This window comes from Lepidochelys kempii, chromosome 8 (genome assembly GCF_965140265.1).
Source record: "Lepidochelys kempii isolate rLepKem1 chromosome 8, rLepKem1.hap2, whole genome shotgun sequence".
Lineage (NCBI taxonomy): Eukaryota > Metazoa > Chordata > Testudines > Cheloniidae > Lepidochelys > Lepidochelys kempii.
Window position 1 is genome coordinate 41,599,921 of NC_133263.1, and position 23,127 is coordinate 41,623,047.

Sequence of the window (23,127 nt, forward strand, 5' to 3'; positions counted from 1 at the left end):
ACTCCACCACCAGAGTGATAGTGACGGGGGTGGCTATGTGACATGGGGCTTGGCTACAAGTTTCAGGGTTACCCTATGAGGTCCAGCAAATGATTCAGGACCTCCCGTTTGAGGGTGAGTCTCTGTTTTCAGAGAAGACAGACAAACGGCTCCACAGCCTAAAAGACTCTTGGGTCACCCTCAGATCCTTGGGCCTGCACACCCCCACAATGCAGCAGAGACACTTCCACCCACAACCTCCTCAAAGGTTCCAGGAAAAGAACCGCCAGGACGGTTCTTGGAGGAGGAACAGGAGCGGCAGGAGGAGGCAACACCCCTCCACTTGTCAAAGCTCGGGCCAGCCCAAACCGCCCCCTGGCCCTAAGCCAGCCTTTTGAAGGTGCAATCGAGGATTGCGTTCCGGATCAGAGACTGGATCTACCCCGCCTTACCTTTTCCTCCTGACTATCCACTTCTACCATGCATGGTCCCATATCTCTTCGGACTGCTGGGTGCTCCGCATGGTAGAGGGGATACTCCATCCAGTTCTGTGCCCTCCCGCTCTTCCACCCCCCTTCCCCATCCCTCTTCAGGGACCTTTCTCACGAGCAGCTTCTCATTCAGGAGGTGCAGTCGCTTCTAGCACTAGGGGCGTTGGAGGAGGTTTCTCTGGAACACAGGGAAGAGGGATTCTGTTCCCACTATTTCCTAATACCGAAAGCCAATGGCGGCCTTAGGCCTATCCTGAACCTGCACGACCTCATAGAGTTCGTGAGGAAACTCGGGTTCCGCATGGTCTCCCTGGCCTCCATCCCTTCACTGGATCCAGTAGACTGGTATGCTACCCTTGTTTTGAAGGATGCATATTTTCACATTGCAATCACACACAACCACAGAAACTTCCTCCGGTTTGTGGTCAATGGGTCCCATTACCCATTTACTGTCCTCCTGTTCAGCCTGTGAACAGCACCTTGCGTATTCACGAAGTGCATGGCAATCGTCGCCACCTTTCTGTGGAGACATCAGGTACAGCTGTTTCTGTACCTCGACGACTGGCTGATCAAAGGCCACTCCAGGGCACACGTGGAAGCTCAGGTTGTGTTTATCAGAGCCACCTTCAAGAATCTGGGTCTGCTCCTGAACGAAGCAAAATTGACTCTGTCCCCAGTCCAGAGGATAGAGTTCATAGGGATGGTACTGGACTCAACCCAAGCTAGGGCATTCCTCCTGCAGGCGAGATTTCAGGCCCTCAACAGCATGATTGAGGGACTTGTTCAGTTCCCCACCACCGTGAGAAATTGCCTGAAACTTCTTGGGCACGTGGCAACCTGTACATATGTGGTACGACATGCCAGGCTCAGGCTTCAGCTGCTTCAGTCGTGGCTTGCGTCAGTATACCGACCTGCCCGAGACAACTTGGACAGGATCATGACCCTGCCTTGCCCTATCCTCGACTCGCTCCAGTGGTGGACAGATGTTCAGCAGGTGTGCTCAGGAGTTCCCTTCGCTGCCCCACAGCCATCCCTGGTGATGGACGCGTCCGTTTTGGGATGGGCCTCTGGTCACAAGCAGATCTCCGACTCCATATCAATGTCAGAGAGTTCAGAGTGGTGCGCCTAGTGTGCCAGACATTCCACGCCTATCTAACCGGACAATGCGTATCGGTCATGATGGACAATACGACTGCGATGTTCTATATCAACAAATGGGGTTGCATGCTCCTCTTCCCTGTTCCAGGAAGCCCTCATGCTATGTGACTTCTGTGTAGAACATTCAGTCGACCTGCAGGCATTGTACCTCCCTGGGGTTCAGAATGAGCTGTTGGACCACCTCAGCAGATCGTTCCGCAGTCACGAGTGGTCCCTTTGCCTGGATGTGGCATGTTCAGTCTTCCAGAGGTGGGGATGTCCCCTGATCGATCTCTTTGCCACGTGACGCAACAGGAAGTGTCAGCAGTTCTGCTCCTTCCAGAATCACAGCCCGGGTTCCACAATGGACATGTTCCTCCTCCATTGGGGGGGCCTTCTATACGCCTTCTATATGTGCTCGGGTCATTCTCATAGCACCGGCCTGGCCCCGTCAGCACTGGTGCACGTCTCTCCTAGACATGTTCGTGGGAGCCCCGATTACCTTACCGCTCTTCCTGGACCTTCTCACACAGGACCACGGATGTCTCCAACACCTGAATCTGCAGTCGCTCCATCTCACAGCATGGAAGCTCCATGGTTGACCCTTTGGAACTTTCCTGTTCAGACCAGGTCAGACAAGTCTTCCTTGGCAGTAGGAAGCCCTCGACAAGGGCCACATACTTTACCAAGTGGAAGAGATTTTCAGTCTGATTGGCCCAGCGCGACTCGCCCCTGATGCGAGCCTCAGTGCCCCACATTTTGGACTATCTTTTACACCTGAAGCAGGAGGGCCTCTCATTGCCTTCTATAAGAGTGCACTTGGCTGCCATCTCGGCTTTCCATCTAGGGGCACAGGGCAGCTCAGTTTTTGCTAACCCTATGGTCAGCCGCTTCCTGAAGGGGCTTGACAGGTTGTACCTGCATGTCCCCCGACCGGTTCCTGCCTCGGACCTCAACTTGGTCCTCTCTCGACACATGGGGCATCCCTTTGAGCCTTTAGCGACATGCTCCCTGCTCTACCTCTCTTACAAGGTTGTGTTCCTGGTAGCAGTAACCTCAGCCCGGATGGTGTCTGAGCTCAGGGCTGTTAGAGGGCTTATTCCTTCAGCCGCTCACTTCCCTGGTCTTTTTCGCATGAACAGAGAGCAACAATACCTTAAATCCAAAGGTGCAAACAATTCGATGTTTATTGGGATGAACTTCCAGCAAGCAATGATTCCAATTTCCTTCCTTAGTGCCCCCCTTCCCAGCTCTGACACCACAGAGTCTTACTTGTGTCCCTGTTCCCATTCCCTGTTTCTATTCCCCCCTTAGCGAAACATAATTCCAATTCCCCCACTCCCATTCACTGTTCCCATTCCCCCCCTTAATTCCTGTTTGACCACAGATTATATAGTAAAACTTGAGTTCTGCTTAGCTATACCTTAACCAATCATTTTCCTGAAATTTAACTAACCAATCCTAACATATTGTAACATGATTATCTAACCAATTATATCCCACCACCTTAATTAGGTTTACACCCAGCAAAATTAATTATACAGCAGACAGAAAAATCACAGAACCAGACAGAGATTATACAGAAAAACAACAGGGAAGTGAGGAGTACTTGTGGCACCTTACAGACTAACATATTTATTTGGGCATGAAAGCTTATGCCCAAATAAATTTGTTAGTCTCTAAGGTGCCACAAATACTCGTCATTCTTTTTGCTGATACAGACTAACACGGCTACCACTCTGAAATAGGAAAATGAGGACTACAGAGACAACAAAGAAATGAGGATTTCACATCCCAGCTATTGATAAATGAGTTCTTCCCAGACAGGATGCAATCAAACTAAGTTTCCTTTTACATTTTCTAGGCTCTTCCCTTTCTCTGGAGGTGATAGGAATACAATCCTGTCCTGATAATGCCTAACAGCCCAGTAGCACCTTATGTCAGTGTGACTGGTGAGGAAGTGACCATTTGCTTCCCAGCTGCTTAGCCAAAGGCCTTAGCCTAAGAACAGGGCCTCAGACTGTCACAGTAAGAGAATGCTCTTACACTGGCAGACAGTGATGTTGATCCTTTCTTTTATACCTCTATAATTAATAACTAGCTAATTGATAAAAATACACCTAAATTCCTAAAGTATAGGCCTTTGCAGACAGGCCTGAATATCTATACCATACAGTCATAGAATATCAGAGTTGGAAGGGACCTCAGGAGGTCACCTAGTCCAACCCCCTGCTTAAAGCAGGACCAGTCTACAGAGGGATGGTCACCTCCTTCTCATGCTGTGCTGCCCAGTGCAGTAGTTTGGGAGCTGACCTTGTTCGTGAAGACAGAGGCAAAAAAAGCATTGTGTACATTAGCTTTTTCCACATCCTCTGTCACTAGGTTGCCTCCCTCATTCAGTAAAGGACCCACACTTTCCTTGACTTTCTTCTTGTTGCTAACATACCTGTAGAAACCCTTCTTGTTACTCTTAACATCTCTTGCTAGCTGCAACTCCAAGTCTGATTTGACCTTCCTTATTTCACTCCTGCATGCCTGAGCGATATTTTATTCTCTCTGGTCATTTGTCCTATCTTCCACTTCCTGTAAGCTTCTTTTTTGTGTTTAAGATCAGCAAGGATTTCACTGTTAAGCCAAGCTGTTCACCTGCCATATTTACTATTCTTTCTACACATTGGGATGGTTTGTTCCTGCAACCTCAATAAGGATTCTTTAAAATACAGCCAGCTCTCCTGGACTGCTTTCCCCCTCATGTTATTCTCCCAGGGGATCCTGCCCATCAGTTCCCGGAGGAAGTCAAAGTCTGCTTTTCTTAAGTTCAGGGTCCGTATTCTGCTGCTCTCCTTTCTTCCTTGTGTCAGGGTGCTGAACTTGACCATCTCATGGTCACTGTCTCCCAGGTTCCCATCCACTTTTGCTTCCCCTACTAATTCTTCCCGGTTTGTGAGCAGCAGGTCGAGAAGAGCTCTGCCCCTAGTTGGTTCCTCCAGCACTTGCACCAGGAAATTGTTCCCTATGCTTTCCAAAAACTTCCTGGATTGTCTGTGCACTGCCGTATTGCTCTTCCAGCAGATATCAGGGTGATTGAAGTCTCCCATGAGAACCAGGTCCTGCCATCTAGTAACTTCTGTTAGTTGCCGGAAGAAAGCCCCTTCCACCTCATCCCCCTGGTCTGGTGGTCTGTAGCAGACTCCCACCACGACATCACCCTTGTTGCTCACACTTCTAAACTTAATCTAGAGACTCTCAGGTTTTTCTCAAAAAGAACAGGAGTACTTATGGCACCTTAGAGACTAACAAATTTTTTTGAGAATAAGCTTTCATGGGCTACATGCATGCAGTGGAAAATAGAATAGGATGATTTTATATACACAGAGAACATGAAACAATGGGTGTTACCATGCACACTATATAGAGAGTGATCAGTTAAGATGAGCTGTTACCAGCAGGAGAAAAAAAAAACTGTTTTGCAGTGATAATCAAGATGGGCCATTTCCAGCAGTTGACAAGAACGTGTGAGGAACAGTAGGGGGGAAAAATAAACTTGTGGAAATAGTTTATTTTGGCCTCTACACCAACATTCCACACAAAGATGGACTACAAGCCATCAGGAACAGTACCCCGATAAGTCACGGCAAACCTGGTGGCTGAACTTTGTGACTTTGTCCTCACTCATAACTATTTCACATTTGGGGATAATGTATACCTTCAAATCAGCGGCACTGCTATGGGTACCTGCATGGCCCCACAGTATGCCAACATTTTTGTGGGTGACTTAGAATAACACTTCCTCAGCTCTCATCCCCTAATGCACCTACTCTACTTGCGCTACATTGATGACATCTTCATCATCTGGACCCATGGAAAAGAAGCCCTTGTTGAATTCCACCATGATTTCAACAATTTCCATCCCACCATCAACCTCAGCCTGGACCAGTCTACACAAGAGATCCACTTCCTGGACACTACGGTGCTAATAAGCGATGGTCACATAAACACCACCCTATACCGGAAACTTACTGACTGCTATACTTACCTACATGCCTCCAGCTTTCATCCAGACCACACCACATGATCCATTGTCTACAGCCAAGCTGTATGATACAACCACATTTGCTCCAACCCCTCAGACAGAGACAAATACCAACAAGATCTCTATCAAGCATTCTTACAACTACACCTGCGGAAGTGAAGAAACATATTGACAGAACCAGAAGAGTACGCAGAAGTCACCTACCACAGGACAGGCCCAACAGAGAAAGTAACAGAATGCCACTAGCCATCACCTTCAGCCCCCAACTAAAACCTCTCCAGCGCATCATCAAGCATCTACAACCTATCCTGAAGGATGACCCATCACTCTCACAGATCTTGGGAGACAGGCCAGTCCTTGCTTACAGACAGCCCCCCAACCTGAAGCAAATACTCACCAGCAACCACACAACAAAACCACTAACCCAGGAACCTATCCTTGCAACAAAGCCCGTTGCCAACTGTGTCCACATATCTGTTCAGGGGACACCATCATAGGGTGTAATCACATTAGCCACACTGTCAGAGGCTCGTTCACCTGCACATCTACCAATGTGATATATGCCATCATGTGCCAGCAATGCCCCTCTGCCATGTACATTGGCCAGACTGTACAGTCTCTACGTAAAAGAATAAATGGACACAAATCAGACGTCAAGAATTATAACATTCAAAAACCAGTTGGAGAACACTTCAATCTCTCTGGTCACTCGATTACAGACCTAAAAGTGGCAATTCTTCAACAAAAGCTTCAAAAACAGACTCCAACGAGAGACTGCTGAATTGGAATTAATTTGGAAACTGGACACCATTAATTTAGGCTTGAATAAAGACTGGGAGTGGATGTGTCATTACACAAAGTAAAACTATTTCCCCATGTTTATTTTTCCCCCCTACTGTTCCTCACATGTTCTTGTCAACTGCTGGAAATGGCCCACCTTGATTATCACTATAAAAGGTTTTTTTTCTCTCCTGCTAGTAATAGGTCACCTTAACTGATCACTCTCGTTATAGTGTGCATGGTAACACCCACTGTTTCATGTTCTCTGTGTATATAAAATTGTCCTACTGTATTTGCCACTGTATGCATCCGATGAAGTGGGCTGTAGCCCACGAAAGCTTATGCTCAAATAAATTTGTTAGTCTTTAAGGTGCACAAGTACTCCTGTTCTTTTTGCGGATACAGACTAACACGGCTGCTACTCTGAAACCTTCGGTTTTTCTGCAGTTTCATACCGGAGCTCTGAGCGGTCATACTGCTCTCTTACATACAATGCAACTCCCACACCTTTTCTGCCCTGCCTGTCCTTCCTGAACAGTTTATGTCCATCCATGACAGTACTCCAGTCATGTGAGTTATCCCACCAAGTCTCTGTTATTCCAATCACATCATAATTCCTTGACTGTGCCAGGCCTTCCAGTTCTCCCTGCTTGTTTCCCAGGCTTCTTACATTTGTGTATAGGCACTTAAGATAACTCGCTGATCGTCCCGCTTTCTCAGTATGAGGTAGGAGTCCTCCCTTCTTGCGCTCTCCTGCTCGTGCTTCCTCCCGGTATTCCAGTTCCCCACTTACCTCAGGGCTTTGGTCTCCTTCCCCAGTGAACCTAGTTTAAAGCCCTCCTCACTAGGTTTATGAGCCTGCTTGTGAAGCCAGCCTGCTTCCCTCTCTTCGTTAGGTGGAGCCTGTGTCTGCCTAGCACTCCTCCTTCTTGGAACACCATCCCATGGTCAAAGAATTCAAAGCCTTCTCTCCGATACTCCACCCCTTATCCTTACACTCCACCCCTTTTTTTTCTTTTGGGATCCTCCTGCCCAGGTATCCCTGGAAAAGCATAGGACATATGGCGACACATTTCCTGACAGGGCCAGGGATCAAGGTGGAAGGTGTCGATATTCCATTTTTACACCGTATTTTTTAAGGACAAGGTTCAGCTCAGACCCCATCTGGCTTTCCTCCCGAAGGTTGTGTCGCAGTTCCACATCAACCAGAACATTTTCCTTCCAGTTTTCTACCCTAAACCTCATTCAAGCAGCCAGGGAGCAGAGGCTCCACAGTCTGGACATCCTCAGAGTGCTGGCTTTTTACATTGAGAGGATGAAACCATTCACGAAGTCAGTCCAGCTCTTCTTTGCAGTGGCAGACAGGATGAAGGGTCAGCCAGTTGCAGCCCAGCGAATTTCACCATGGATTGTGGCCTGTATTAGTGAATGCTACAGTCTAGCAGGGGTTCCCATGCCGCAGATAACAGCACATTCTACCAGGGTGCTTCATCGATGGCGTTCCTGGCTCAAGTTCCCACCCAGGAAATCTGCAGAGCGGCAGCGTGGTCATCCATACACGCTTTCGCCATGCAGCATGCAATCACTTGTCCGGCCAGAGACGATGCTGCCTTTGGAAGAGTGGTACTCCAATCAGTGGACAGCTTTGACCCCACCTTCTAAATTTGGCTTAGGAGTCATCTGATTGGAATGGACATAAACAAGCACTCGAAGAAGAAAAAACAGTTACTCACTTCTTGTAACTGTTGTTCTTCGAGATGTGTTGTTCATGTCCATTCCAATACCCACCCTCCTACCCCTCTGCCCAGGCCGACCCGACAGATGCTGCTAAGGGAAAAATCTTCCAGGCAACGTGCACGTGCGTGCGTACAAACCTGATTGGATTTTTTCTTTTTTGAACCCTGTTATGGTCTTGGCCTTCACAACATCCTCTGGCAAGGAGTTCCACAGGTTGATTGTGCATTGTGTGAAGAAATACTTCCTTTTATTTGTTTTAAACCTGCTGCCTATTAATTTCATTTGCTGACCCCTAGTTCTTGTGTTATGAGAAGTAGTAAACAACACTTCCTTATCTACTTTTTCTACGCCTGTCATGATTTTATAGACCTCAATCATATCTCCCCTTAGCCGTCTCTTTTCCAAGCTGAAAAGTTCCAGTCTTATTAATCTCTCCTCATATGGAAGCCGTGTGATACCCCTAATAATTTTTGTTGCCATTTTCTGATCCTTTTCCAATTCCAATATATCTTTTTTGAGATGGGGCGACCACATCTGCACACAGTATTCAAGATGTAGGCGAACCATGGATTTATATAGAGGCAACATGATATTTTCTGTCTTATTATCTATCCCTTTCTTGATTATTCTCAGGTTTCAGAGTAGCAGCTGTGTTAGTCTGTATCCACAAAAAAGAAAAGGAGTATTGTGGCACCTTAGAGACTAACAAATTTATTTGAGCATAAGCTTTCGTGAGCTACAGCTCACTTCATCAGATGCACCCGATGAGGTGAGTTGTAGCTCACGAAAGCTTATGCTCAAATAAATTTGTTCGTCTCTAAGGTGCCACAAGTACTCCTTTCTTTTTAATTATTCTCAGCATTCTGTTCGCTTTTTTCACTGCCGCTGCACATTGAGTGGATGTTTTCAGAGAAATATCCAGAATGATTCCAAGATCTCTTTCTTGAGTGGTAACAGCTAATTTAGACCCCATCATTTTATATGTATAGTTGGGATTATGTTTTCCAGTGTGCTTTACTTTGCATTTATCAACTTTTATTTTCATCTTCCATTTTGTTGCCCAGTCACCCAGTTTTGAGAGATCCTTTTGTAGGTCTTCGCAGTCTTCCTGGGTCTTAACTATCTTTAGTAATTTTGTATCGTCTGCAAATTTTGCCACCTCACTGTTTACCCCTTTTTGTAGAACATTTATGAACATGTTGAATAGGACTGGTCCCAGAACAGACCCCTGGGGAACACCACTATTTACCTCTCTCCATTCTGAAAACTGATTATTTATACCTACCCTTTGTTTCCTATCTTTTAACCAGTTACCAATCCACAAGAGCACCTTCCCTCTTATCCCGAGGCAGCTTACTGTGCATAAGAGCCTTTGGTGAGGGACCTTGTCAAAGGCTTTCTGAAAATCTAAGTACACTATATCCACTGGATCCCCTTGGTCCATATGCTTGTTGACCCCTTCAAAGAATACTAGTAGATTGGTAAGGCATGATTTCCCTTTACTAACACCATGCTGACTCTTCCTCAACAAATTTATGTTCATCTCTATGTCTGACAATTCTGTTCTTTATTACAGTTTCAATCAATTTGCCCGGTACTGAAGTCAAGCTTACAGGCCTGTAACTGCCTCTGGAGCCCTTTTTAAAAATTGGTGTCACATTAGCTATCCTCCAGTCATCTGGTACAGAAGCTGATTTAAATGATAGGTTACAGACTACAGTTAGTAGTACTGCAATTTCACATTTGAGTTCCTTCAGAACTCTTGCATGAATACCATCTGGTCCTGGTGACTTATTGCTGTTTAATGTATCAGTTTGTTCCAAAACCTCGTATAATGATACCTCAATCTGGGACAGTTCCTCAGGTTTGTCACCTAAAAAGAATGGCTCAGGTTTGGGAATCTCCCTCACATCCTCAACAGTGAAAACCGATGCAAAGAATTAACTTAGTTTCTCCGCAGTGGCCTTATCGTCCTTGAGGGCTCCTTTAGCACCTCGATCGTTCAATGGCCCCACTAGTTGTTTAGCGGGTTTTCTGCTTCTGTTGTACTTAAAAAAAAATTTGCTATTACTTTTTGAGTCTTTGGCTAACTGTTCCTCAAATTTTTTTTGACTTTCCTAATTGTATTTACACTTCATTTGCCAGTATTTATACTCCTTTCTATTTTCCTCACTAGGATTTAACTTCCACTTTTTAAAGGATGCCTTTTTGCCTCTCACTGCTTCTTTTACTTTGTTGTTTAGCCATGGAGGCTCTTTTTTGGTTCTCTTACTATGTTTTTTAATTTGGGGTATATATTTAAGTTGACCCTCTATTAAGGTGTCTTTAAAAAGTTTCCACGCTGCTTGCAGAGATTTCACTTTTCACTTTCACTGTACCCTTTAATTTCTGTTTAAGTAACCACCTCATTTTTGTGTAGTTCCCCTTTCTGAAATTAAATGCTACAGTGTTGGGCTTCTGTGGTGTTTTTCCTGCCACAGGGATATTAAATTTAATTATATTATGGTCACTATTACCAAGCAGTCCAGCTATATTCACCTCTTGGACCAGATCCTGTGCTGCACTTGGGACTAAATCAGGAATTGCCTCTCCTCTGGTGGGTTCCAGGACCAGCTGCTCCAAGAAGCAGTTATTTAAGGTGTCAAGAAACTGTATCTCTGCATCCCATCCTGAGGTGACATGTACCCAGTCAATATGAAATCCCCCATTATTATTATTGAGTTTTTTATTTTAATAGCTTCTCTAATCTGCCTGAACATTTCACAGTTACTATCCCCATCCTGGTCAGGTGGTCGGTAATATATCCCTACTGCTATATTCTTATTATTAGAGCATGGAATTTCTATCCATATTGATTCTAGGGTACAGTTTGATTCATTTGCGATTTTTACTTCATTTGATTCTAGGCCTTCTTTCACATATAATGCCACTCCCCCACCAGCATGACCTGTTCTGTCCTTCCGATATATTTTGTACCTTGGTATTATTGTATCCCATTGATTAGCCTCATTCCACCAAGTTTCTGTGATGACTTTTATATCACTATCCTCATTTAATACAAGGCACTCTAGTTCACCCATTTTATTTTGTAGACTTCTAGCATTGGTGTATAAGCACTTTAAAAATGTGTCTCCTTTTAGCTGTCTGCAATTACACGGTGTAACTGAATGGGACTCTTTTTTATTTGACTGTTTCTGATCAGACCCTGCCTGTATTTTATCATTTTCCATCCTCTCGTCCTCACTAGGACATAGAGATTCTCTATTAATAGATCCACCCCTAAGGGATGTCCAAACCATGTGCTCCTCCATACCTGTTGGCATTCCCCCAGCCCTTAGTTTAAAAACTGCTCTACAACCTTTTTAATGTTAAGTGCCAGCTATCTGGTTCCATTTTGGTTTGGGTGGAGCCCATCCTTCCTGTATAGGCTCCCCCTTTCCCAAAAGTTTCCCCAGTTCCTAATAAATCTAAACCCCTCCTCCCTACACCATTGTCTCATCCACGCATTGAGACTCTGCAATTTTGCCTGTCTAACTGGCCCTGTGCATGGAACTGGGAGCATCTCAGAGAATGCTATCATGGAGGTCCTGGACTTCAGTCTCTTACCTAGCAGCCTAAATTTGGCCTCCAGGACCTCTCTCCTATCCTTCCCTATGTTGTTGGTACCTACATGTACACGACCACCCGCTGCTCTCCAGCATTACACATAAGTCTATCTAGATGTCTCAAGAGATCCGCAACCTTCGCACCAGGCAGGCAAGTTACCATGCGGTTCTCCCGGTCATTGCAAACCCAGCTATCTATGTTTCCAATGATCGAATCGCCCATTACTAATACCTGTCTTTCTAATAGCTGGAGTTCCCTCTTCTGGAGAGCTATCCTCAGTGCAAGAGGATACCACAACATCATCTTGAAGGAGGGTCCCAACTATGGGATTGTTTCCCTCTGCTCCAGTTAGATGTTCTCCTTCCCTGGGACTTTCATTCTACTGTGTCCTGGAAAGTCTCATCAACATACCTCTCTGTCTCCCTCAGCTCCTCCAGTTCAGCCACTCTGGTGTCCAAAGCCCGTACATGGTCTCTGAAGGCCAGGAGCTCCTTGCTCCGAATGCACACATACACCAACTGCCCATAGGGCAGGTAATCATACATGCTGCATTGGGTGCAATAAACTGGGTGGCCCCCACTCTGTTGCTGGACTTCTGCCTGCATTCTCTTTTTCCTCCTGCAGCTGGTTTCTTTGTTGTTGTTTTGTTTATATCAAGGGGGTGGTTTTGGCTTTTAAGTTTAAAGAAAGTTGCGTTCTAGCCCCAGCTCACACTACGCCTGTAAACTCCCTCGCAAAACTCCCGTTAGCCGCTCCTCTGGTCACTTAGGAGCAGGCTTTTTAAAGCCGTGGTCTCCCTGCGGAGCCCTGAGGAGCCCCGCCCCCTGGTTAAGGGTTGATGGGTGCTAAAAGGCTTAGGGATCACAGCCTTGTTAAGGCTGTTACACTTGTCGTAGTGACACCAACCGGTGTTTACTCTTGTGAGCCCGGAGGAGCCAGCACAATTCTGAGAGAGTGATCTGAACTCTATTCTGCTTTGTGTATTATTAGCAAAAGTGCCAGCCAAATTCTCAGTGCAAAATCTGATTACCAGTTATAGTGTAAGAAGCAGAAAAAGTCTAGATGAATTATCTGATCCCAGATTAAATTTGTGGTGTGGCAGATGGAAGAGCTGTGTTTTGGTTTATCAACTGATATGCAATTGGGGGAATAAATACAGAACCCTGCAGACTTCTTTTGTTTCACTGAGTTTTATTTGAGAGTATATTGATGCTTAAGAACTGAATCCAAAGGGAGCAGTGCCAGGTGCTTTTGGGAGTGAAGCCTCCCTACCCATCAAAACCACCCCCCACAAATTGATAGTATAAAAACATATTCCCCATTCCCCACTGAACACTCAGTGACTATTGTCTTTCTGTCTCCATTCTAGGTCAGCCACTGGTGCTTTCTCAGTCCACTGTGGTACAGCTCCAGAGTCCTGCAGTTCACCCTGCATCACAGCCGGTCATTGCTGTCACTGGAGGGGTCACGCAGCTGCCCAGTCACACTGTGAACGTAGCACCAGCTACAGGAAGCAGTTCAGTGAGTGGTAAAATAGCACTGGCTAAACCCCTCCTCCAAGCCACCACACAAACAGTCATAGAATCGTAGAATATCAGAGTTGGAAGAGACCTCAGGAGGTCATCTAGTCCAACCCCCTGCTCAAAGCAGGACCAATCCCCAACTAAATCATCCCAGCCAGGGCTCTGTGAAGCCTGACCTTGAAAACCTCAAAGGAAGGAGATTCCACCACCTCCCTAGGTAATGCATTCCAGTGCTTCACCATCTTCCTAGTGTAAAAGTTTTTCCTAATATCCAACCTAAACCTCCCCCATTGCAACTTGAGACCAATACTCCTTGTTCTGTCATCTGCTACCACTGAGAACAGTCTAGATCCATCCTCTTTGGAACCCCCTTTCAGGTAGTTGAAAGCAGCTATCAAATCCCCCCTCATTCTTCTCTTCTGCAGACGAAAGAATCCCAGTTCCCTCAGCCTCTCCTCATAAGTCATGTGCTTCAGTCCCCTAATAATTTTTGTTGCCCCCTGCTGGACACTTTCCAATTTCTCCACATCCGTCTTGTCGTGTGGTACCCAAAACTGGACACAGTACTCCAGATGAGGCCTCACCAATGTCGAATAGAGGGGAACAATCACGTCCCTCGATCTGCTGGCAATGCCCCTACTTATACAGCCCAAAATGCCATTGGCCTTCTTGGCAACAAGGGCACACTGTTGACTCATATCCAGCTTCTCGTCCACTGTAACCCCTCGGTCCTTTTCTGCAGAACTGCTGCCTAGCCATTTGGTCCCTAGTCTGTAGCGGTGCATGGGATTCTTCCATCCTAAGTGCAGGACTCTGCACTTGTCCTTGTTGAACCTCATCAGATTTCTTTTGGCCCAATCCTCTAATTTGTCTAGGTCCCTCTGTATCCTATCCCTACCCTCCAGCGTATCTACATCTCCTCCCAGTTTAGTGTCATCTGCAAACTTGCTGAGGGTGCAATGCACACCATCCTTCAGATCATTTATGAAGATATTGAACAAAACTGGCCCCAGGACCGACCCTTGAGGTGCTCCACTTGATACCGGCGGCCAACTAGACATGGAGCCATTGATCACTACCCGTTGAGCCTGACAATCTATCCACCTTATAGTCCATTGCTAGCAAGAATACTGTGGGAGACCAGAGCTTGTTATCTTGTCATAGAAGGCAATTAGTTTAGTCAGGCATGACTTGCCCTTGGTAAATGCATGCTGACTGTTCCTGATCACTTTCCTCTCCTCTAAGTGCTTCAGAATTGATTCCTTGAGGACCTGCTCCATGATTTTTCCAGGGACTGAGGTGAGGCTGTCTGTAGTTCCCCGGATCCTCCTTTTTCCCTTTTTTAAAGATGGGCACTACATTAGCCTTTTTCCAGTTGTCCGGGACCTCCCACGATCCCCATGAGTTTTCAAAGATAATGGCCAATGTCTCTGCAATCACAACCGCCAACTCCTTTAGAAAAAAAGAAAAGGAGTACTTGTGGCACCTTAGAGACTAACAAATTTATTTGAGCATAAGCTTTCGTGAGCTACAGCTCACTTCATTGGATGTATCTCACAAAAGCTTATCCTCAAATAAATTTGTTAGTCTCTAAGGCAGGGGTCTCCAAACTGGGGTGTGTGAGATGATCCCAGGGGGTGCGTGGCACCAGGAGCACTGCCAGACGGCACTCTGCCGTTTTTTTCTTTGTTGGCAGCTCTACAGGCCCACAGCTGGTGTTCCCCTTCGGCGGCTCACCTGCAGTAAGTCTTCCGTTCTTCTTCCATTGGCAGCGCACTTGCGGCTGGTCTTCTGGTCTTCTTCCTTCGGTGACGCATCTGTGGCAGGTCTTCCGGTCTTCAGCATGCGGGTGCGTGAGCCAAAAAGTTTGGAGACCACTGCTTTAAGGTGCCACAAGTATTCCTTTTCTTTTTGCGGATACAGACTAACACAGCTGCTACTCTGAAACAACTCCTTTAGCACTCTCGGATGTAGCGCATCTGACCCCATGGACTTGTGCTCGTCCAGCTTTTCTAAATAGTCCTGAACCACTTCTTTCTCCACAGAGGGCTGGTCACCTCCTCCCCATGCTGTGCTGCCCAGTGCAGTAGTCTGGGAGCTGACCTTGTTTGTCAAGACAGAGGCAAAAAAAGCATTGAGTACATTAAGCTTTTTCCACATTCTCTGTCACTAGGTTGCCTCCCCCATTCAGTAAGGGGCCCACACTTTTCTTGACTTCCTTCTTGTTGCTAACATACCTGAAGAAACCCTTCTCGTTACTCTTAACATCTCTTGCTAGCTGGAACTCCAAGTATGATTTGGCCTTCCTGATTTCACTCCTGCATGCGTGAGCAATATTTTTATACTCCTCCCTGGTCATTTGTCCAATATTCCACTTCTTGTAAGCTTCTTTTTTGTGTTTAAGATCAGCAAGGATTTCACTGTTAAGCTAAGCTGGTTGTCTGCCATATTTACTATTCTTTCTACACATCGGGATGGTTGTAAGGCATGGATGTAAGTTCCAGCTGTTTTATGGTAGTTATTTTTGGGTTGAAACCACCTGTCCCCTCAGCTGCTGGCACATGGTGTGGGAGTGCTTGTGGGCTGTGCATCCTTAGGAAGAAGGTGTCTTGGTTCTGCTGGATGGAGCTCTGAAATGATAGGTGTTTTCACACCACTGGTGTCTGGGGCTCAGAAGCCTCACTTGGCAAACAGTTCCATTGTCTAACTATCCAGGACGAAATATTTTCCTAATGTCTAACCAGGAAAGAGGGTGTGTCATTCTGCTGGATACCTTTTATTTTTTTTAAGACAGTCCAGTAGTTCTCAAACTGTGGGTCGGAACCCCAAAGTGGGTCACGACCCCATTTTAATGGGGTCACCAGGGCTGGCGTTAGATTTCTGGGGCTCAGGGCCAAAGTCAAAGCTGGAGCCCCACTGCCTGGGGCCGAAGCTGAAGCCCAAGGGCTTCAGCCTTGAGTAGCGAGGCTCAGGTTACAGGCCCCCTTCCTCAGGCTGAAGCCCTTGGGCTTTGGGTTTGGCCCCTCTACCCAGGACAGTGGGGTTCAGGCTTTGGCTTGGGCGGGCTCAGGCTTCTGTCCCCTCTCCTGGAGTCGTGTAGTAATTTTTGTTGTCAGAAGGGGGTCGCGGTGCAATGAAGTTTGAGAACCTTTGCGTGTGTGTGTGTCTGTCTGTCTGTCTGTCATTGGTAAATCATTGAATGGGTAAATCATTGAATTTGACACCCCAGCCCCACATTTGTGGGCCTTCACCCATCTCTAGGACCAAACCCATGCTATTTTAGAAAGTTCTGAAGTGTTTGGATGAAGATTTTACTGATGGTCTTTATTTCTGTGTACTCTGGGCCTGAAACTGGAAGTGCCCGCATACCCCAGATAAGGAGGGCTGGCCCTGAAGTTAGGGCACTGGACTGGGATTTGGGAGATTTGAGCTCTGCTACAGATTAATTGGGTAACCGTGGGCAAGACACTTAACCTCTTTGTTCCTCATTCCTCCAGTTGTAAAATAGGAAAGTATATTATCCTCTTCTTCCACCTTTTACTGTTACTAAATATTTGTATTATAATAGCACTAGTTGGGCTGGGTGATGTACAAACACAGCAGAGACGTGATCCCTTCGGACAAACAGACAAAGGGTAGAGGATGGGGATACAACATACAGGGAAATGAGGGGGTGAAGAATTGGCCCAGTGTTATGTGGACGTTGGTATTTTTATTTCATTGTGGTTAGAGGATAGGAAGAAGAGAGTAGGGAAAGGAAAGGAGAAAGAATAGGCACAGCTTGTCACCTCTGTAGCCTTTATCAGCAGGCTGGATGTCATGACAGAGGTGAGTCTTGGGTTTTTGCCTTTGTCTGTCTTGTCTACTTAGACTGTTAGCTCTCCAGGGGCTCTCACTGTGTGTACATAGGGAGTAGTGCAGCAGGGTCTTGCCATGGGTTGGGGTCTCTATGCAGTACTATAATTCACAGAATAAAAATGTTCTCATGGGAGCAAAAGAGTGTTTTCATGAGGTTTCTGGCCCGATCTTGGAGATTCAAGCTGTTAGGATAATATTTAATCCCAACCTTTAGAAGTTCACCCTTGGGTTTAAAAAGCTGTCAGGTAGCAATCTATCCTTTTTCACAAGAGGGTCATGTGAGAACAGGAAATATAGTTTTGCTGGCAGAATTCTGTTCTTATTTTTTGCAGTTTTGTTGATTAACTTATGTGTTTATTTTTTAATTTTTAACAATTTCTATTTTTATAGCTGCGGGAAATTAAAAAAGGAAGATGGGAAGGGTTGAGGTTAGGGTTAGCTGTGGCACTGGTAACGAGACTTCAGGAGCTCCCTTTATGGCTGAGGTGCCCAAGACACTGGGGCACAAGGTTCAGGGGAATCCTGCGGTCCTGGTCTGGTGGAGCACACCGCCACAACCAGGGCTGCAAGGACAAGCCCCCGGCCGCAGGTGAGGCCACCCTGCTACTGAACAGCTCCGGCCTGAGGATGGCTACTTTACTCCTGGCTGGTGAGTGAGGCTGTGGCAGCAGGGCTTCAGGGGTGTGTGGGGGAGGCTGCACTTCCACCCACTCCCCAATGGATATGTTTTTTGTCGATTTCAGTGTGTCAGCTGAAATTAACATTTACTGACATCAGTGCATTTAAATCGAATCCTGCCAAGCTTAAATATAGTGCAGGACCTGCAGCGTTTTTAGAATTAGCTACAAATGAGCCTTAGCAAGAGGCAAATTTATCCAGGTACTTTTGTGAGGTGGCTTCTGTTGTTCAGCAGATACTGTTCCTGGGAAGACACTGGAAGTGGCAGCAATGATCTGGCTGTTACATCTTTGGAAATGATACAGATGGTCTTCTGAAGGTTAAAACATTTTTAGCAAGGAAATAACTTGGAATCTGCTTTTAAATTAACAAAGATCAGAAAAGTAGTGACCTGCTTGAATTGGATTGCTTTGCTGAATGATTAATGGCACATAGCAACACAAAGTTATTTTGTTTAAGTTATGTTAAGCATTGCTGACTTTTTTAGAGCATGCAGTGATGAATGAAAGTGCGAGGAGTGCATGCTTTCATGCACAAAATAAACATTTACAAAGTACACTAGAAACAGTATATGGGAAAATGTTTTCTTAGAGTGAATTTTGTTGGACAGACTGGCCTCTGTGTATTTATGTTGCACAGAACATACAATTTCGGATGTGTAATGTATCTTTCGAAAGATGTCAGGGTAAGCTCCCTGGCTTCAGGTCCTTTCAGCCAAGGATTTCAAGGCATTTTGCAAACCCTTATTGATTCTTGCAGTATGTCTGGGAGGTTGTGTTGACCCTTATCAGTTTTGGGAGGTTGATTGGGAACTCACCCCCTCATACCGGAGATGTTTTGTCGAGCATCACCCACAAGTATGTAATCCCAACCTGATGGGTTTTGCCCACATGCTCAGGGTCTAACTGATCACCATATGTGGGTTCGGGAAGGAATTTTCCCCTAAGTCAGATTGGCAGAGGCCTGGGGGGGTTTCGCCTTCCTCTGCAACATGGGGCATGGGTCACTTGCAGGTTTAAACTCCTGTAAATGGCAGATTCTTTGTAACTTGAAGCCTTTATGATTTGAGGACTTCAGTAACTAAGCCAGAGGTTAGGGGTCTATTACAGGAGTGGGTGGTTCAGGTTCTGTGGCCTGCGATGTGCAGGAGGTCAGACTAGATGATCATGATGGTCCCCTCTTGGCCTTAAAGTCTATGAGACTAAGTCTTGTTATTTCCTTGGCTATTTTGGCTTATTGAGAGACTGAGGGGCTGACAAACCTACTTAGGCTGTTCTGGGGACCCCAAAAAGGCTTGGGTAGTGGCTATTAGGATGCCAACTAGCCTTTCCTAGGGCCAACTGGCGCCTGGGCCTGGAGTCTCGTAGGACTTGCCCTGGAGCTTCCTAATGAGAGCGATATTAGGGTCCTCAATGAGCTTCCCAAGGGACTTTGATTGTCAGGTGACTGAAGAACCTTCCAAGGTTGTGTGGGAGGGAATTTTCACTTTCTGGACCCCCTCAACAGAGACTGGGGGCAGGAGGAAGCAACCCAGTGGAGCAGGGAAAGGGTTCATCTTTCACTGTACTTCCCTCAGTGTGGTGGAGGCAGCTTCTCCCACCCCCCACTTCTGCTGACTCCCAAGCCTCTTGCCAGCTGACCTTTCCAGGTGAGCCTCAGCCCTGCAGACAGTATGAAGCCAATAGAAGGGAAGCTGCACTACTGTGCAACTCAGGGTCTGTGTGATAGGACCTATAGAAGTTCACAAGAGTGGGCCCCTATTTGTGGGCCATTGGAGGTCTGCAGCATGAGGGCTCTTCTCCATGGAATGATGGGTAGGAGAGACAGTTAGCAGGAGACTTGGTAGCTAACAGACCAAGGGAGCATTTCCATTCATTGCTGTGGAACACCTAAAGTCTGCTGAATGGGTGCTTCCCTCTTGTGGGCATCTCAGGGTCTGCAGGAACAGAGCTCCTCTCTAGCAAACCTTTAGATCTCTTAAGAAAATAAAGTAATTCCTTAAACAAAAAATTGACAAACATCAGTACTATGAGGGAACATTACCTCAAGAGCATTAGGGTTTAGAGAAAAGCTTGAAGCCTAGGAAACCCACAGGTAAGGTTACAATTCCATAACAAGTCATAGTCAAAGAGCACCATGTCTTTCTTGGGGCAAAGTTAAGGTTAACAGTGTGGAAAAACATACTTGGGTCTGGGGTGAAAGGACAGCATTCTGTTACATTAACAGTCCACCTGGAAGCATGCGTAAAAGGTCTGTGGTTCTACAGTAGAAGCTGGACTCCATGCAGAGAAGCCCTAATTAATGGATTTCACAATGCATTCCATCAGAGATTCACTTTTCATATGCACATCCCAAATGCTAGGTTTATGTTCAATTGTTTTATGCAACTGAAAAAATGTTTTCTGCTCCTTTTTTTGAGAGAAGTTCAAAGGTGAATACTGTTCCTTCTTAATGAACAAATTCTATACAATTGCCTGCAAAAGAAACTGCTAAAGGAATGTTTGAGATTGCAAAAATCAAGGATTCAGAAGATAGGTAATCTTAATTCTGGCATTACCTATGCAACCTTGTTCATGTATGTTTTTGATCACATACTATTTTTTCCTTAGGTCATCTTGTGCATGAGTCAGGGGAATGGTGCCCACTGAATGAGCAGCTCTTCCCCCCCCCAATTTTCATCGAGTGTATATTCCCAGACCTTATTTAGTTGGGTGCTTGGCATTTTGGTTTCTGTCTGCCTGCAGCTGCCTCTTGCTCTGTTGCTTTCCTCACAAGGGGCAGTGAGTTGGGTAAGAGTGCATGCTTCGTGCACTGTCTTGTGAGTCTGGCAGCAGGGAGCCAGAGCTGGAGTCCATGGAGCCGGGAGGAGGAAAAGGTCTCTGAAAACATCCGCTCAATGTGCAGTGGCAGTCAAAAGCTAACAGACTGTTAGGAACCATTAGGAAACAGTTAGATAATAACACAGAAAATATAATGCCACTGTATAAATCCCTGGTACACCCGTACCTTGAATGCTGCATGCAGTTTTGAATACCCAATCTCAGAAGAGATGTATTAGAACTGGAAAGAGTATAGAGAAGGGCAAAAAAATCTGAGTATGGAACAGCATTCATCCTGAGGAGAGGGGAGTAAAAAAAAAAGAGCAGGACTGTTCTGCTTAAGAAAGAGATGACTAAAGCCATGGTGGGATATGATAGAGGTCTATAAAATCATGAATAGTGTGGAGAAAGTGAATAAGTGTTATTTACCCCTTTACATAAACACAAGAACCAGGGGACACCTGATGAAATTAATAGGCAGTAGGTTTAAAACATAAGGAAGTACTTCTTCACACAATGCACATAGGGTCGTCCCTAGCTATTTTGGGGCCCTACACAGCCCCCCTGCAGGGGGTGTGTGTGTGGGGCCTGGGCCGCCGGTTGGGTTGCTGCACTTCCCACCACCAGTGAGTGCAGGCCCAGCCCTGCTGTAGTCCTTAGGGGAGTGGGGGCAGGGCTGGCAAGAGGCTTTGGAGAAGGGGTAGAGTGGGGGCAGAGCAGGGGCGGGGGCCATGGGGAAGAGGCGGGGCAGGGGCTGGAGCAGCATGCAGCTGCGCAGGGCACCAGGAAAATGTGATGCTCCAAATTTCCTGATGCCCTACGCAGCTGCGTACTTTGCTCATGGGTAGGAATGGCCCTGAATGCCCAGCCAACCTGTGGAACTCGTTGCCGGGGATGTTGTGAAGGCGAAAAGTATAAGGATTCAAGAAAGAATGAGAGAAGTTGATGGAGGATAGGTCCATCAATGGCTATTAGCCAAGATGGTCAGGGATTCAATGCCGTGCTCTCAGTCATATTCCCTAAATATTTGACTGGCAGATTTGACTGTCCAGGAACTGGATGGCAGGGGATGAATCACTTAATAAATTGTTCTGTCCTGTTCACTCCCTTTGAAGTATCTGGCACTGTCCATTGTCCAAAGAGAATATTGTTCTAGATGGACCATTGGTCTGACCCAGTTACTGAAACTGGATACAGTCTCCTCTTTGCCTTTCTCACTTGCTGCCTGGATAACATTGCAGGATCTGAGGCATGGGGAGTGAATCTGGGCTGGCTACAGAACAGAATAAAAAAAACTATTCTTAGAAATAATCATGGTTGAAAATAATCATTGACTAATCCTAATCATGAGCCATAGCGGTGTGATTTTTGTAGTTGTAGGAGGATGGGAATGAAGGGTTTCATCTTTCTAGAGATGGTGTCAATAGGTATGCACACCCTGTCCCCCTTTTGGGGTGGGGTTGTGATACCACTGCTGTTACAGTCTCCCCGACAGCCTCTAGGCCAGTGGTCTTCAACCTTTTTACACCTCGCCCCTTCCCCGAGGCCCTGCCCCTTCCCCGAGGCCCTGCCCCACTCACTTCATCCTCCCCTCTCTCTATCGCTCACTCTCCCACACCCTAACTCACTTTCACTGGGCTGGGGTAGGGGGTTGGGTGTGGTGTGGGCTCTGGGTTGGGGCTGAGGGGTTCACAGTGTGGGAGGGGGCTCTGGGCTGAGCCCGAAGCAGGGCGTAGGGATGCAGGAGTGGGCGAGGGGTGCAAGCTCTAGGAGGGAGTTTGGGTGCAAGAGGCAGACTGTCGAGTCTCTGTGCTGGGGCAGACTGTCGAGTGCAAGGTGTGGGCACGAAGTGCTGGCTCTGGGATGAGGGTCAGGGCTGGGGCAGAGTGTTGGGGTGCAGGAGGTGGTATGAGGTGCTGGCTCCCACCAGGCAGCACTTACCTCTGGCAGCTCCTGGTCAGTGGCAGACGCAGCGAGGCAAGACAGGCTCCCCACACCACCCCCAGAAGGTGGCAAAGCGCCCCTGTAGGCTGTGGGGAACACGTGGCTCTGGCCCTCTCTGCAAGCACCGCTCCCGCGGTTCTCCTGGCCAATGGGAGCTGTGCAGGCAGGAGCAGCACGCAGAGGGAGACCGCTGTCTCCCTGCCCTCAGGGCCGCACTGCCCACTTCCAGGAGTGGCACAGGGCCAGGGAGTCTGCTTTAGCAGTACACCGCCAGAGATCGCGATCAACTGGGAGATCATGATCAACTGGTTGGTGACTACTGCTCTAGGCAGAAAGTGGCTAGAGTCAGTTCTGTCAGCCCTTGCGTTCGGGGCAAGAGTCAATATAACCGCCTTCAGGCACAGGACAATGGCCAGTATCTAAGGAAAAGGAAGAAGCCGCCACCAGGGGGGTGATGGCCCAGGTAGGGAAGCCCAGGCCCATCCAACTCTACCAGGCCTCGACCCAGGGCCCTGACAGTGGCAGAATGGTCTGCCACTGGG

The 23,127-nt window shown here is 46.8% G+C and overlaps 1 protein-coding gene across 6 annotated transcripts in view; it reads left to right on the forward strand.

Annotated features, from left to right (window-relative positions):
• ATF6 (activating transcription factor 6) overlaps positions 1-23,127 on the forward strand; it is a 408,706-nt gene that overhangs the window by 27,874 nt on the left and 357,705 nt on the right. For all 6 annotated transcript variants that reach the window (XM_073356217.1, XM_073356211.1, XM_073356213.1 and 3 more), the window contains one exon: positions 13,133-13,284. In XM_073356217.1, coding sequence (XP_073212318.1) covers positions 13,133-13,284 — 152 coding nt within the window. The remainder of the gene's footprint in view (positions 1-13,132; positions 13,285-23,127) is intronic.